Source organism: Toxorhynchites rutilus, chromosome 2 (assembly GCF_029784135.1).
Source record: "Toxorhynchites rutilus septentrionalis strain SRP chromosome 2, ASM2978413v1, whole genome shotgun sequence".
Taxonomy (NCBI): domain Eukaryota; kingdom Metazoa; phylum Arthropoda; class Insecta; order Diptera; family Culicidae; genus Toxorhynchites; species Toxorhynchites rutilus.
The window spans coordinates 252,490,384-252,507,527 of record NC_073745.1 but is presented as its reverse complement, the minus strand read 5'-3'; the positions used below and the strand labels follow the sequence as shown (position 1 = coordinate 252,507,527).

Sequence of the window (17,144 nt, the reverse complement as noted above, 5' to 3'; positions counted from 1 at the left end):
GGTTTTTTTTTCCTGGAGGTTCAACCAACGAAAATTCCGCGGCAAGTGCACGATGCGAGCCTGCAATGTCTTCGCGAACGACGTACGGCAATTGAGCCAAAGAACAAGTGCGTGGGTGCAAAGAAGGAGGAAAACTTTGCCTGACAAGGCGAAAAACAACGAGAAGACAGAGAGAGACAGGCCGGGAAATTTCTTGTTTGGTTTTGGTTTTAGGAAGGATTTTTCAAATTAGTTCATCGTTACGCTTCGTCGCGTCCAGTCGTGTGCGCGCTGAGACTCGTGACGCTGTGTGGTCCTGTGTGGCTGAACAAGTGACCTCTTCAAGCTACTTGAGATATATTGATTGTGTGGTGAATTTTAATAATCTATTAAAGAGGCAAATATTTGTTTTTCGCCTGACCGGAGGAGTCTAAATATTTACTTAAATAATTGTTGGTTATTGATACTAATGTTATGTGGAAGCAAGTGTTTATAGACATTATCCGTTGTCTTTGTGAATAGTGTTTAAATCGGTGGATTACTGCAAACTTTTAGTGACTAGTCGAAATGATTAAGACGGAAGAACATGCAGATTCCAGCGCGATTAGTGCTCCCGGAGGTTATCATTACCGGAATATTTCCTCCAATATTGTGGTAGCCACTCCGCATATCATCGAGAATCCAGCGCTGCAAGTTATGGACGACAAAATGTCCATGAACCATTATCATTATCATGGAGCGGTTCACTCATCTCAGATCGATATAAAAAATGAAATGGATGAGCGGAATTCTCCAGCCTATCATATCGCGGATATGAAAATGGATTCGGATAAAATCCCTTCGATGTATCATCACTTTGATAAGATCTCCACATACTACATCAATCGATCGCCTTACCTCATATCACAGATCAATGAAGACACGGATTACACCGAGCCTCGCACATCCTATCTGTCCCAGCTGGATAGTTCGATAAACACTATGAAATTGACTGAAAACGTATCCGTGCCACCAATAATAAACTACCAGTCCCTAGCACACACGGATTTATCATCGCTTCAGCGCTGTCGTAGTAATGGAAGCAGTGGGGGACACATTTCTCCGACATCATCAATCAACTCGACGCCCACTATTACCACTGCTCAATCGATCATCCACGCGAACAGCACCAGTGGGGGTCACATTACCGTAAACCAGAATCCAGCGATGCCGAACTCACCTTCGGCTTCTCCGATCACACCGGCAGCTTCACCTCCCTTGCCAAGCTCAACCCAAACAGCGATAGTTAGCATGGACAGCAATGGTTCCAATGGACAGAAGAAAATGTCGGGCGTGTCTGGGAGCGGGGAACAGCAGTTGACCAGTACAACGGGATCTGGAGAAAGTAGCACCAAAAAGACTAGCGGAGGTCGACGACAGGAGAAGCCGCAACTGAGCTATATCAATATGATTGTAATGGCTATCAAGGATTCACCACACCGGAGGAGAACCCTCAGCGAAATCTATAAATATTTGCAATCGAAGTGAGTATGTGTTTTTTATGTTTACTTCACTAGTAAGTTAGCGGATTTAACAGGTCAAGTCCTGAAGCTTTACAATTTCACTGAGGTTCAACTCTACTCACCGTTGCACATATTTGTAATAAAGCAAGTGAACGTCAAACTAGCGTGTTTATTAGCTTGTTCAATATCACCAAAATTACGACGGATTTTTCGTTTTTTATTTTTCAGTTTATCATGAGTCGATAGGCGAAAGCCGATTAATAGACTAGCGGTCGATAAAGTGTTAAGAACGTTCATACTTCAAAACACCTCCACTTTGGATTTTTTTAAATATATTTTTATTAGAATACTGTCTGAATTATATAAAACATTGCCATCGCAATATTGCAAATCATTCTGGCAGAGCTTGAATACCGTTACGATGAAAGTCTTCATCCACTGAACACATACCATGAATCGGATGGTACAATATCTGGGGAGTATGGCGGATGGGGTATGACTTCCCATCCTAGTTTTATTTTTTAATATGTTTCACCGGCTTTGGCAACCTTAGGCCGAGCGTTACCATGCTGTAGAATCACTTTTTAGTGCTTCTGTTCATATTGCGTTTGTTGTTCGTGCTTGGCTCAATCGCACCAATTGAGTTTGATACTATTTTCCAGCGATGGATTCTTTCGGTTTCAATAGCGCATAATGAGTAACACCGACCAGATTCCGCCAAACACACAGCGTAACCTTCGCATCGTGAATATTTTCCGTTAGAATCAATCCTTCTGAATTTCTTTTCTTTGGGTTGCTGTAATGAATCCATTTTTTTCATTATCCGTCACTTTTGTCGCCGGAACAGTCGTTCACAGACCAAAAACGATGCTCAACGTTCCTAGGTATTATATCATAGTGAACCTAAGTTCCTTGCTTCTGAATAATTTTCAACGCATACAACTGTTTGTAAATGACTTGGTGGGTAAATCCAAATGCTGAAGCAAACTCTTCTTGGGATTGGTGTATTGTATATGTTATTATTCAAAGAAAGCTATATTATTGTTTATTGGGCCGGAGACTGTTATTCCTCTACTCTTTGTAAACATAGATATTATATAGATAACATAGATATTAGCGAATCCGTATCGCCACTGTTACCGGTGGATCTGCACCATCCACCATTAGAACTGTCGTTATCAGCCACAGGTGGAGTAGTGTCGGCTGCTGAGGATCGTAACGAAGCTGAAAAACCGTTGAATTACTCTAAAATTGATTTCGCTGCATTCAATGAGTTTCGCTTTTGCGAAATTGTCTGTAGCTGGCTAGTAACAAATACTCCATGAAAAAAAAACCTCAGATGTCTCCAGCATGGAGTACTCCACTCCTACGCGTTCTAAGGCGCGATAATAATTCCTGCCAACACAGGTTGCGCCGTCGACGAACTTTTGAAACAAAACACAACTTTCACCTCGCTAGCAAAGCATACCGCAGTCTTAACGCAACTCTCTACAAACCATACGTACTTCGTGTTTAGCCGAACTTGCGCAGGAATCCAAGAAGTTTCTGGAAATTTGTAAACTCCAAGCGGAGAACTGCAGATATCCCGTCTAAGGTGTTCTTGGGAGATCGAGAGTTGTCCTCTGTTCCTGAAACGTGTGATTTGTTCTCAAAACACTTTGCTTCAGATGCAGCCACCCCGTCCGAAGCCGAATGTGCTGCAGCTTATGTTCCGGATGCTTTAATAGACTTGCGGTCATTCACTGTTACCCCACAGATGATTGAGAGGAGCGTAAAAAAGTTGAAACGGTCAACAGTTCCTGACCCAGATGGCATTCCAGCAATAATTTTCTGTCGCTGTGCTTCAGCTTTGGCTTTACTACTCTCCCGTATCTACACAGCTTCACTGGATCAAGGAATCTTTCCAGATGTGTGGAAGAACTCCTATATGTTTCTGGTCTTCAAAAAAGGAGATAAGTGCAACGTGACCAACTATCGCGGGATAACCAGCCTTTCTGCCGCATCTAAGCTATTTGAGATGATCGTGAACGATGTTGTTTTCTTCGAAATGAAGAGCTATATCTCACTAGTACAACATGGTTTTATGCCAGGACGCTCGGTTAGCACAAATCTTCTAGAGTTCTCATCGTTTTCTGTCAACCGCCTAGAAGAACGAGCTCAAGTTGATGCTGTTTATACCGACATAAAAGCCGCTTTCGACCGAATTCATCACCACATCCTGTTGAGTAAACTATCCCGTCTTGGTGCTTCTGAGGGATTCATCTACTGGCTGAGGTCATACCTTTCTGGAAGGACGCTCCGGGTTAAGCTCCAGGCTAACGCTTCATATCCGTTTGCTGTTTGTTCGGGAGTTCCACAAGACAGCAATCTAGGGTCACTGCTGTTCGCGATATTTTACAACGACGTGTCGCTTATTCTCGCATCCGGCGGTGTATCGATCTACGCAGACGATTTGAAGAGCTATCTGGCTTTCAAAACTCTCGAGGAACTTTCGTCAGCTTGGGTTCATTTCAAGAATATCTAGGGACTTCACCGATCCTTACTACCTGAAGTCACTCTACTGTTCTCTTGTAATGCCAGTTCTTGAAACCGCATCGGTAGTTTGGAACCAGTGTCTTAGAATATCAACAAATATTCACGAGTAACGAATATGATTTTATTTCAGTGTAAATGACTTTTTTTTCAGTCCGAAACACACTGCCCTCATTATATTGATGACAATAACAAACGAGTTAACCTAACCTAGCAACCTAGCCCGAAAATATATGCTTTTGAGCTAAACGAAGATGATTTTTTTCAACACTGTTTGGAACCCTTGTTAACACATGTGGAGCATCAGGATTGAATGAATTCAGAAACGCTTCATCCGTAAAGCGCTCAGGCATCTATTTTGGCGTGATCCACGGAATCTGCCGCCATATATAGCTAGATGTCGATTACTGACTCTGGATACGCTTGAACGTCGTATGCGTATTCAACAAGCCACTTTCGTTGCCAAACTAATTTGTGATGAATTATATGCACCTAACTTGCTAGAAATGGTTAACTATCGCGCTCCCAGCCGAATCCTACGATGCTACGATACGATCCTCGTATGCAAACCGTTCCCGCATCGTTCAACGTTTGGTCATCATGAACCGATAACGGGAATGATAAGGACATTTTCATTAGTAAAACATTTTTTTGATTTCCGTGAACCGTCACAACGCTTCAGAAACAGGATCGAGAATTCTAATGTGCTTAATGTCATGTATCAATGTGTTTTTAACTATTTATAAGTATTTTATTTCATTAAGACGATGTTGTTAGATGAATTTTAACTCAAACAAATAAACAAATAAACAAATTTGAAACTTTATACATTTAGTCGGCCTCTTAAACAAAATCTTTGCCCTATTGACTTATTCAATTTTTTTTGCTGGCGTCTCGTTTGTTAAATTAAACGTAATTAAACATATGACATTGTAAGTTCAAACATTCCATTCCATATTCAAAAGTTATCGACTGAACCCCCTGGTATAGGAACGGATGTAATGGAGTATTTGCTCTCAGTCCGTTGTTCTTGACGAATCTTCCAAAACTGATATCGAATCCTGCTGAAGTAGATGGTAATATTTTATATATATGAATATATGAGTACTGTTAGTCGGGAATTATGGAATTTATCCATAACCAAAGAACATAGATGTGTTATGCACTTTCAACCCTCCTATACTCGCGCATACGGTCTCACAGACCGAGAATCAATAATTTTGTTTTGAGGAGGCTATTAAAACTGAACGAAGTTGAAGAAAAACAAATTTTTTGGAGTTTTTTTTCATTCAACTATATATTTTTCTGAAATATATACCAATAATGCCTAAAATACATAATAGCAATATTACAGAGACACACACACAGCCTGTGATACCGTGTGCGAGTATACGAATCATGATTTTGCGCGCGAGTACAGGAGTTCTCACCTAAAAATACATTTATCCAAAATCTCTGGAGGATCATATTTGATGAAAACGCAGTTATAAGACTTTTTTTTATTTCGGGCAAAAATACCTCCAACTGACCCTATATCAAAAAGTACGCTACGTAAGACGATTCTATTGTTTCCGTTTGAAAGATGAGAAAATTTCATACCGGATACAGTTGTGAAACATCTAAATTGGTGGGTTTTAGTAACATTTTGGAAGAGAAAAACTTATTAGATGTGTTTTTAAGGTTAATTTTGTTTAATTAATCTCACAAATGTATAATAACATGATTGTTTCTATCAGTTATATTAAAGTCTTCTAGCCGCTCTACAATTTGTTCTTTGACACTCAACTCTCATCTTTTTTTAACCCTCTACCGCCCAAGTTTTTTATTTATCTAAAAAACCTCCTCCACTTTTATCTCGAATTTCCGACTTTCAACATAAAATACTTCTAGGAGAAAGCTGCCAGCATAAAAACAATGTGTATGTGTGATAGATGAAAATATTCTAAAGATGTTCTAGTGGGGGTGAACATCGTAAATAATGTCTGAATAATTTGAAAAGAGATTCCGGCGAAGCCCGTCTAAAGGCGGGCTTGGGCTGTAGAGGGTTAATAACGCTGCAATATAATTCTACACAATTATAGGTGAAAAGATACCTGAAAAATCACGATGTTTACTCCATTGTACCTGAAATAACCAATTAACCTTCACCTTAACGTCGAAATATTTAATTTTTATTAAAATAAGTCGTATTTGAAAAAAAAAATAACATAAACTGTATATTATCGAGTCAAAAATTATATATAATCGAGTCCTACCTATACTACCATCATTATTTTAACAGAAAATGAAACGGTCATTACGTTATTTGTGATGAAAATCGATCACAACGTTGTTTGAAAATCGAAAAAATCAAATATACGTGGCGGTAGAGGACGCACTTGGATAACCTCAAAAAGCAATCTCCTCTTTTTTAAATTATTTTCGTTTTCTAAAAAACAGGAATCTTCGTACGTCGCATTCCCTTCAATCATTCACAAATTTGAACATGCGGTGGGTTTTTGGGTAACCTTTAAAGACAGCAAAGAGAACAATTTTACAACAAACTGACTACCCTTTATATTTCGTGATTCATCATGCGTTTAATCTATCGATATATCAATAAGCGGCGGCGGAGAACTGAGAGAACTGCTTCTAACGAATCGGACTAGCTATATATTTTGTGAATAAATCTAAGTAATATTATTTGAGCTGAAAACATTTTTGATAATTAAATTTGATTTACAAACAACTTTTTTGAAGATTACATTCCAATCAGTTAAACTGGTTTTCAAATTGTGTTGAACGTTCCTTGAACATCACTTCCGCCGGGTAGAGCTGTTATGTTTGAAATAGTTCGGTAAGAGACCTAATAAGGTTGTCCACAAGTCTCAAACACATTCTTCCATGCGTTTGCCATTCTCTGAAAAAAATCTCTCTCTAACCTATTTCAAGAGATATTCTATCTCTTCCCCAATTTTTTTCATGATTTTTCCCAACGGTTTCCAGTTTTGAAAAAAAAACCCCTCAATCTAGAAACATTGTACTTTCTACAAAGTTGGCCTTATGATCCCTGGCCATAACGGGTTGACAATAGCTTAGTTCAAAAAATCACCTTAAGAAGAGCGCTGATGTACATGTTCTGAAAAATTTAAGAAAAAAATTTATGCGGAATATTTTTTTCTATAAATAAAAATACAGCTTAAAATCCATAATTTGGCTCAATTTTTTTACATTTAAACTGTGTTAAAAAAGAAAAATATTAGGTAGGGGGAAAAGTTTTCCATTATTTTCTCGGTAGCTGGCTTTAGTGTTCAATATCTCGCGTAATATCGATCATACAATTTTATGATTAGGCTCGTTGTAAAGGTGACATTTCAAACTAAAACAAATTTTTTTGCTGTTTTTTGTTTGATCCATTCAGTTGTGAGTTACAGGGTGTTAACAATAAAGCTCAACAAAGAGAAAATTCGGTACATTTTACACTTTTTCTTTCATAAATGTGAAAATGCAAGCCAGGCATCTGAAATTGGGAATGGTGTTCATGGTACCGATAAAGCAACAGAAAAATACGTTCAATTTAATAATTTTTTTTGAAAAATTTAATTTTTTTTATTTTTTAAATTTTTTTTCTAATTTTATTTTAGTGCAATACATTTAATTAGGATCTTTATTGCCAATAAATAGACCATTTGAAGCTAGCAATTAACCAGAAACGTCCTGAATTGGTCAACAGAAGAGGTGTTGTGTTCCATCAGGACAACGCAAGGCCACCCAGATCAGAGTGCTTGATGAGGATGTTTGAATGCATCCATCATGTAGTCCGGACCTGGCACCAAGCAATTACTGCGAGGAATATGTTTTAAGTAATTTATTTTTATTTACTGATAAAACGAATATAAAAATCAACAAAATATTGTATTACTGCTAAAGCTTCAAAACCACCACCTCAACGTTGAAATATTACATTTTTCTTGATTTTAATATATTTAATATATTAATATATTTAATATATAAAAAAAATCAAACTGTATATAATCGAGTCCGCCCGATACACCTGTTTGACTTGAGTCTGGCGCATCGGTGTACGCGATGCTTTGACTTGAACGGATGTGATGCAATAAAATGGCCGGTGCGGTTAAGCGTCACAGCATTTTTTTCTTCTTTTTATCGTATCATCGTTTAGGCGGAAATTTGCTCGTATTTGATTCTTCTATTGAAAATAACATGTCCGCTTATTTAACATAATGCCTTTTACCTCTCCCTATTTCAATGTATTTAACCTTAAAGGTGTAATCAATCTATAAAAGTGGTGCGTACCACAACACTTGAGAAAACGTTGTTATTAATGCAACTATTTTTCAATACATCAAGCTAACGTTTTAAATAACAAATTTAATATGAAAATATTCGTAATTTTAACTTTACGATGCATTTTTATGATGATAAGATACCATAAAATCAGTTTCTAGGGATAGCTGGATAGTACCACTACATTTAGAAAAGGACTTTTTCCGACTTTTTTCTGTTCGTACCACTGTGCATGGGTTTCGATAATTTCAAAAGTTTTGTTAACTCTCGAGCGGATAGACCGAGATTTTCGTTTCTAGCGTGCGAATCGATTTTGGCAGTCTTTTATCAATAAGTTGATTTAGATTTGAATTTCAGGTGCTCAAGAGTCTCTTGAAATATATACTCCTAATATATACTCCTGAAATACACAATAGCAATATCACAGAAACATATAAGGTCTGTGATATCGTGCGCGAGTATACGAGTCGAGATTTTGCGCGCGATTGCATGCGTTCTCACATAAAAAAATACATTTATCCAGAATCTGTGGAGATGATATAGGATTATACTACATGGGCTGAAAAGTCCCGGGATTTTTAATGGAAACAATAGTTTTTTGGGTAAAGCTGTATTTATTTCTCAACATAGTTTCGAGGTCTATACACTTGGTATAGCGAGTTTTCAACATTTCGATTCCTGATTTCGTAGTACGAAACGTCTAAATCTTTGAAATATGCCTCAGTACAACTCTGCAGACTGCATATTGGACATAGGAGTGTGGTAAAGGATCCACGATTAATCCATTGTCACAAAACGTCGGTAGAAGTTCAGTTATGGCAGTATCACATTCATGAGTTGATTTTAATTTCACTTTCAATGTTCTTAAGAGTTCACGTAAACGAGCTCTTCGGTATAATCCCTAAAAAAGTCTAGTAACGTCAAATCTCTTTATCACAAATCAGTGGAAGCTTCGTCTTATTCCATTTTTTAAAGCATTTTAATTTTCGTTTTTATATTCGAACCGTCAGAATTGAATATCATTGCGTGTTAGTGATAATCAAAACATAAAAATTCAACGTCAACCAATCGAGAGTGTTATCGACTAGGGAGTAATCCTAGTGTGGATGCTTGATTTTGAAATATACAGTAAAACCTGTTTTTGTGCGATTTTTTTTGTGCGGTATGCGAAATGAAGCATATTTGACGAAGTTATCGTCCATTCAGTTTTCTTTCGATGGTTTATATGCATTTTAGTGCGAAAAAGCATATTTGCGTCAATATTATCCACTTCTCAAATCATTCCCATCCTTCCATGAAATGGTCTAAGTTGCGCATGACTGGTTGCTGTTAGAAACAAGTTTCGACATGCAACTAAAAACACAACACAGCCACGCGCAACCGAAAAGGCAAACTGTCCCATCGCAAAAAAGGGAAACAAAAGAAAATCGAACGGTGAAGGACGGTTTGAGATATTTTCTTGGAAGAAGCTTTTTTTATGAGGTCCCTATCTACCGCACAAAAAAGGTTTTTTTCAAATTGTGTACCGAACACGACTTTTTAGAGTTTTTCACGATTTTTTATGCGATTGTTTTTTGTGCGGTCCCTATCTCCCGTACAAAAAAGGTTTGCCTGTATATTGACGAAACAAATAGATATTTCACTAGCTGACCCGGCAAACTTCGTCCCGCCCAAAATTTGTTTTTGTTGTCAATACCTTCAGACATTCACGCGCAAGTTTATGAGTCCAATCACAGAGCTGTTCATTGATTGATCTTCTAAACGACCTCGTTGAATTTACCTTTTACTAAAAAAATCCTAGTACTTCTACCAAAACTCATCATTATAATATGAGATTATTTTCAGACACAATTCTCGTTCAAGATTTTTCAACCACTTGCAAATCACATGTTTCTCCGTTACATGGAATAAATGTTTGATACAGAAAATATGATAGAATAAAGACAAACCCCTCCCATCTCTCCCCTTAGAGAGGGGGAGGAGTGTCCATTCACCATAGAAACGTTTCGTGCCCCCTAAAGTCTTTGTCAGTCATGCCAAATTTGGCCCCTTTTGCTTGATTAGTTTTCGAGTTATGCGGAAATTGTTTTCATTTGTATGACAGCCTTAGAGAGGGGGAGGAGTGTCGAACCACCTTAGAAATGTTTCTTCCCCATAAAACCTCCACATGCCAAATTTAGTTCCGTTTGCTTGATTAGTTCTTTAATTATGCGGAAATGTATGCTTCATTTGTATGGCAGCCCCCTCCCCCCTCAGAGAGACGGGAGGAGTGTTTATTAGCCATAGAAACGTCCCCTAAAACCTTCGCATGCCAAATTTGGTATTTTCTTGATTAGTTTTCGAGTCAAGTAGAAATTTGTGTTTCATTTGTATGGCAGCTCCCCCTTAGAGAGGAGGGTGGAGTTTCTAAAACACCGAAAAAACGTTTATTGCACCCTAAAATCTTCACATGCCGTATTTGGTTTCGTTTGCTTGAATAATTCTCGAGTAATGCAGAAATTTGTGTTTCATTTGTATGGCAGCCTTCCCCTAGAGAGAGGGGAGGGGTTTCGAACTATCATAAGAACCTTCCCCGACCCCAAAAACCCCTACATACCAATTTTCATGTTGATCGGTTCAGTAGTTTCCGAGTCCATAAGAATCAGACAGATAGACAGACAGACAGACAGAACTCCATTTTTTATATATACAGTGGCTCATATCCGTAATCGTACCCCACCATGCAGATCTCTTTTCCCTTCTTTTGAAAATCGAAAACAAACTTTCGGAACATTCTGTTTAGATAAAATCATAGTGTCATATGAGAGTTAAAAGGTTTGCTATCTGTTTTCATAATAATGGTTTTTATTTCTCTAAAAATGGCGAATGTCTGTGCTAATGTATGAAAATTGACTCAAACTCATAATCGTACGCTGGTTGAAATCTCAAATCGATTTCGAAAGGGTTGGCCAATTTCCGAATTCCATCATTAGCGTGGTATTCCTTGTTCATTGCAACTATTTTTAGCTGTCTTTAGCCGAATCTACGAGTTTTTTTTTGTGTATTTGGAAGGAATATTCATCAATTTTGCATCAAGCGGTTTTTAAAAACGTTACTTTTAGAAATTTAATGGTTTCTAAATTTCCTACACAGATAACTTCCTCAGTTTTTCACTGAGATTGATGTCGGAAGATTGTGGAGGATTATCAATAACTTTTGAGCAATTGTAATGTAACCATGTACGAACTTTATATGTCTTGAACTCTGGGTCATTGTCTTGGAATAACTTGAATCCACGATTCCATCACATTTTGTTGACACTTTGCTTCATATTTTCCTTCAGGATGGTCAAGTAAACATTTTGATCCATTACACCATCGATAAAAACCAAATTGAGCAAACAAAAAGTTTGTAATGTACCTAGGAAGAGCAGCTTGAATGCCCGAGCACAGAGGGACAAACCGTTTCTCAGCAAAACAAAATCAGTAACTCCAATTTGATTATTCTAAACAGCATGGAACACATCAATGTCTTACTGGTAAGATGTTATTTCCATAGATGGGTCCTAATTTGATATTTTTGGCTCCGATGGTTATCGTTTCGTATGAAGGAGGCCAACGATGAATTAAACGTGAATAAATCTGAAAGCAACATTTAAACATGGTAGTGGTGGAGGGATGGTATGAGGGTGTATGTATGAGCAATTTGATTATCATCAATGGTGTATTGGATCAGAATGTTTACGTGAACATCTTGAAGGAAAATAAGAATCAAATTGTCAACAAAATGTGATGGAATCGAGGATTCAAGTTTTGCCAAGACAATGACCCAGAGCTCAAGACATATGAAGTTCGCATATTACATTACAATTGCTCAAAAGTTATTGATATTCCTCCACAATCTTCCGAAATCAATCCCAGTAAAAAACTAAAGAAGTTATCTGTGTAGGAAATTCAGAAACCATTAAATTTCTGGAAATTATTGTTTTTAAAAACACTTAATGAAAAAAATTATAAATATTCCTTCCGAATACACCAGAAAACTCGTAGATAAGGCTAAAAACAGCTAAAGATAGTTGCAATGAATAAGGGATAGCATACTAATGATGGAATTAGGAAGTTGGCCAACGCCTTCGAAATCGAGTTGAGATTTCAACCAGCGTACGATTATGAGTTTGAGTCAATTTTCATACATTAGCACACACATTCGCCATTTTTAGAGAAATAAAAACTATTATTCTGAAAACAGATAGCAAACCTTTTAATTCTCATATGACACTATGATTTTATCAAAATAGAATGTTCCGAAAGCTTGTTTGCGATTTTCAACAGAAGGGAAAATAAATCTGCATGGTGGGGTACGATTACGGATTTGAGTCACTGTAGATATCCATTATTAAAAATTTAATAAGAAGTGTACCAAATAGTATAAAATGGGTATTGGTTCATGCGATGGACGTCTACTGAATTGGTTCTGGAAACACAACCGGTAAAAGCTCGGTAAACAAGGTTGATGATGCTAGAAGTGCCTTAACCTATGCCAAACCTATCATGCGGCCGCCCAGCATTGGTAGTTCTGCGCTGTCCGGCAGATACCCCTAACCCCGCCTCGTTGGAGGAAAGACAACGCAATTGCATCATTGACATGATTAGAATAAACTCTGACGTTAAAATCATTATGAGAGATATGATGTTGTGTTTCAACAGAAGTTAATTCATCAGACACTGGGAAAAAGTCAATGCCTGCTGTCGTGAATAAATTTTGATAATTTATGGCACTGGTTTTCATTGATCGTTCAAAACAATTTCGATAAGTTTTTCATGTTGTACGCTTGATTTTCCAAATCTAATAGGTGGGAAATGTAGTTTACAAAAAGTTTAATGTAATGCAATTAATAACTCGAAATTTTCAATTTTGTGACTTGATCCCCATTGACTTAACACCGACCATATGAAAATGGAACAGATTCGAATGATTGTACTTTGTAAAGGGTGTCCCACATCAAATTGCATTACGGAAAAAATGCTGTAGAAAATTACCTTGTTGACCGGTCTTTTTCAAACTTTTAGACAATACAATATAATCCATTAGTAAGCTTTTGGCATATTTATTTCATCCAACTTGAGTTTTCGTCAGCATCTGGGTGTGCAGCTTCCGGGCCCGTGACCTTCCCACCTTATTTTGCCGTTCGTCACGATTTGAAGCCCTCTGGACTTTGTACGTGTGCAGCCCCTCCCGGTTATTGGCTCTCTGAATGAAAGACTTGGACAGATTCAATTTTTTAGGCACATCCCTGACTGAAGCATTGGGATTCCGCTTAAAGGCTTCCACGACACGCTCGTAATCCAGTTCACTAATGAAACATCCATTTTGACCACATTTCTCCTTCTGTCCGATGCTCAGAGTTTCGTAGTAGCGATAATCACACCGTTGAATACGAAATTTCGAGTTGTTTTCCGATGTCCCGATTAGAAAGTTTGTATGACCGCCTTTTTTTTAAATTTTCTAAAATTAGACAGCGATAAAATACAGTGTAAACACCACACTCTGAACTACTTCTACCCAAAGGTTCAAAAGACCCAATGGGTAACGGGTAACTTTCAACAATGTTTTTTCCGTGATACAATTTGATTTGGAACCCCGTCCCTATACAGTTCACGAAAAACGATAAAAATGATTTGGTGTCCGTTCCTCACGATTTAACTCGATAACGGAGCAGCGGATTTGAATGTTAGTATCGTATTTTATGCCTTAGGCCTTGTCAGGTTTATATGCAAAAAAAGAAATTATATACCGTGAATATAGATCGCGCAATTTCTGGGGGAACGTGAGTGTTCGAAATTATTTTAATCAAAATATCAATTGAGGGTGAGACGAAGTTTGTCGGGTCAACTAGTTGGGAACGTAAAGTTCATATTAACTCACCACTTGTATAACATATTTTTATCAAATAGTACTCAAGAATAACAAATTGTAAATTATGGTGAAAACATAAATATTTTTTAACATCGTTTTTTGTGATTCCGCATGGTTTGTAAATCAGATCTGCTTCAGATAACAGTCCTTTGCTGTAAATACTACTGCAAGGAGCTGGAAAAAACTCTCTGATGAGAACTTGCCAATGAAAAGTAAAATAATCTTGGAATCGTTGCATTTATTCATCTTTTTCCATTTACAGACGCCATATTTTCCACATTCTCATATGGTTATAATTTTATTAAATTTTCCAGGTACGACTTTTTCAACGGCGAGTATAACGGCTGGAAGAATTCGGTTCGACACAACTTAAGCTTGAACGAGTGCTTCAAGAAACTCCCCAAAGAATGTGGTAAGCCAGGCAAGGGCCACTACTGGACGATAGACGCTTCGGCAGAGTACATGTTCGAAGACGAGGGCAGTCTGAGGCGGAGACCACGCGGTTTCCGGCGAAAGCAACAGCTGAAGGCATTCACCGGTGGCAGTGCTTTCTATCCGGCGGGCAGCACTGGGTACGAAATTACCGTTCCCGAAATGCCGAACAGCTACTTATCTCAGCCCTACGCCTCATACGATTATCCCAACGCGAATGGGCAATCATTTTCCGACTCGTGGCACTATCCGGCGGAGGGATTGACTCAATACTCGAAGATCACCCACACCTCTTTGCACGATCCGCAACCACCGAGTTCCCCCGGACAGCAGAATCAAACCTCAAGTGGGCTTGACTACGGCAATTATTCGTTCGCTGCCAGCCCATACAATATCGATAATGGTGAGTATTTTTTTTTCTCTTAAAAGATAGAATAGCTTTCTTTGTATTATCGAGAGTTGAATTTACGTCGTTCAAGTGTAAAGGCTACCAAGAATCTTAATCGATGTCAAATGTGCTTTGTTGACAGTTTCACTCATTGTGTTCCTCGGTTGGACCATATATCATGCGGTTAACACAAGACGAAGGAAGCATAATCTACAAGCGTGCTCAACAAGTTGTTCATTCTAGAGAACGAGATTTTTTGGTGTTCTAATTTAAGAATAACGACGTCAATTGGGGGCTCTCCGTTAGATTGTAACTACATCGAATGAATCAATTTTTAAGTAAAACAGTAATTGAAAAACTGATTGAGGCTTTATAGAAAAGCATATTTCAATTTAATAATTTTATTAAAATCGAACATCAACAGACCCCTCGTTGCCACAACACGAAAGATGGAAACTGGATTCCTGCCTTCTAATACGTTCTTTCGACGGGTTCCGTTAATTGCCCACTTAAGATCACATTGATGCAGACAAATTTTACGTCGCCCTTCCGAGTGGAGCGGCACAAGTGCGAAGTTAACAAAAATCTGTTGAAACATCGTTTTCGCATCGATCAGAGCCGTATGATTCATGGGGTGTTGCTCACCCAAGCAAAGTTGAAGCGACGTTTAAAAATCTATAAATGTTGCATTGCAACTTGTTCATTGGTTTAGAACTTGGAATGTGATTTAATTTTATCGTTTCCTCTGCTCAACAGGTATCAAGATGGCCTCCCTTCCACCAATGGCACAGTCTGCGTCATCGACGGTGGGATCAGTGTCCGTGTCGCCATCGTTACCACCCGCTGGAAGTAGCATAATAGGATCGGTGTCAATGGCAACAAATGGCGGAGCACAGTCTTCTTCCATGGAAGCAGTCACCGGCATGGATTGCGGCAAGGTGATAACCGGTTACTCTGGTTCCCTGGGAAACCATTCGTCCATGCTGGCATCGCAACATCTGCACCATCATCATCATCACCACCATCATCCCCAGCATGGTGGATGTGGATCTAATGCTGGCGTAAACACAGTGCTAACGTCGAATATGTCCTATGACCATGGAAAATATGTGAATTAATGGAAAGAGGGGTGACAAGTAGTTATAGACTTGACGAAAAGGCGTGATAGGAACATTAAAATACTAATTGTTGGATGAGTATATTATAATTGTGCGTTTCGGTAGAAGTGAATTAGTTTTCACGATTGCAGCAAACCTTGTAAGATGTAAATAAATGACATACCTCCAAATTTTGTTTAGTAAAGTTCTAAATATTTGGTATAATCCAACTACAAAACTTGATGCGAATTATTTTAGCAACTCGATACTCTTAAAAAAACGTACAGTAAAATACACACCAAAATGGTATATTTTCAGCGTACAGACTTTTTAAACCCTGTATTCATTTTTATAAATTGCAGTGAGAAGGTATGGAATCATCAGTGATAGCGCTTGTTAAAAAAAACTGAGAGGAATGTAAGAGAAAAAGTAAAGTTTACTGTCCCAAAAGAATATATGTCTGCGACTGAGTTAGCTTTGGTGATACATTCGCTCCAAAACTTTGAAAGTATTCGCTGACACCACTTTCTTCGATTTCAAAGCTCTCTGTCCGAGAGCTAAAAGTGTCCATAACTATGTAATATTGTTCAACAGACCGATAGCGATGTTGCACTATTTCATCAATATCACCGACAACTGACGTGCAACGTAAGGGGCTGTCCACATACCACGTGAACATAAAAGAAACGATTTTAGACTCCCCCATCCCCCTCCGTGGACAAGGGTGGACATTTGCATACCCCTCCACATTTTTTCTTATTTTATTAGAATAATTGAGGAAATAACTGAATTGTGCATAAATTAAATTGTATTTCCATTTAAGTTTATTTTGTTTCAAATTATACTAGTTGTACCCTGCCTGCCACGCTTTGCTGTGCACATTGAGATTTTATGGCAGAGAAATGAGTAGTAAAACAAAGCAAATGTTTCATAAGAGTTTAAACCTTTGCGGTCGTTTGTCTGCTCTCAGCCACCAAAGCAAGGTATCATACTAAATACTTTATTAATCGATGTAGTAGTTTACATTTGTTC

The 17,144-nt window shown here is 38.0% G+C and overlaps 1 protein-coding gene across 1 annotated transcript; it reads left to right on the top strand.

Moving 5' to 3' along the window:
* The first annotated feature begins 250 nt into the window (after window positions 1-250).
* LOC129769168 (forkhead box protein F2) lies at window positions 251-16,275 on the top strand. Its single transcript, XM_055771255.1, has 3 exons — window positions 251-1,502; window positions 14,510-15,030; window positions 15,772-16,275. The coding sequence occupies exons 1-3, from the start codon at window positions 547-549 to the stop codon at window positions 16,131-16,133; spliced, it is 1,839 nt and encodes a 612-aa protein (XP_055627230.1). The 5' UTR covers window positions 251-546; the 3' UTR covers window positions 16,134-16,275.
* Window positions 16,276-17,144: the final 869 nt, after the last annotated feature.

What these genes read in the sequence shown, in the direction of transcription:
- LOC129769168 (XM_055771255.1), top strand. Translation starts at nt 547, where the DNA reads ATGATTAAGACGGAAGAACATGCAGATTCCAGCGCGATTAGTGCTCCC. An exon ending in TATAAATATTTGCAATCGAA is followed by an intron (nt 1,503 to 14,509) that starts GTGAGTATGTGT and finishes TAAATTTTCCAG; the next exon opens with GTACGACTTTTTCAACGGCG. An exon ending in CCCATACAATATCGATAATG is followed by an intron (nt 15,031 to 15,771) that starts GTGAGTATTTTT and finishes TCTGCTCAACAG; the next exon opens with GTATCAAGATGGCCTCCCTT.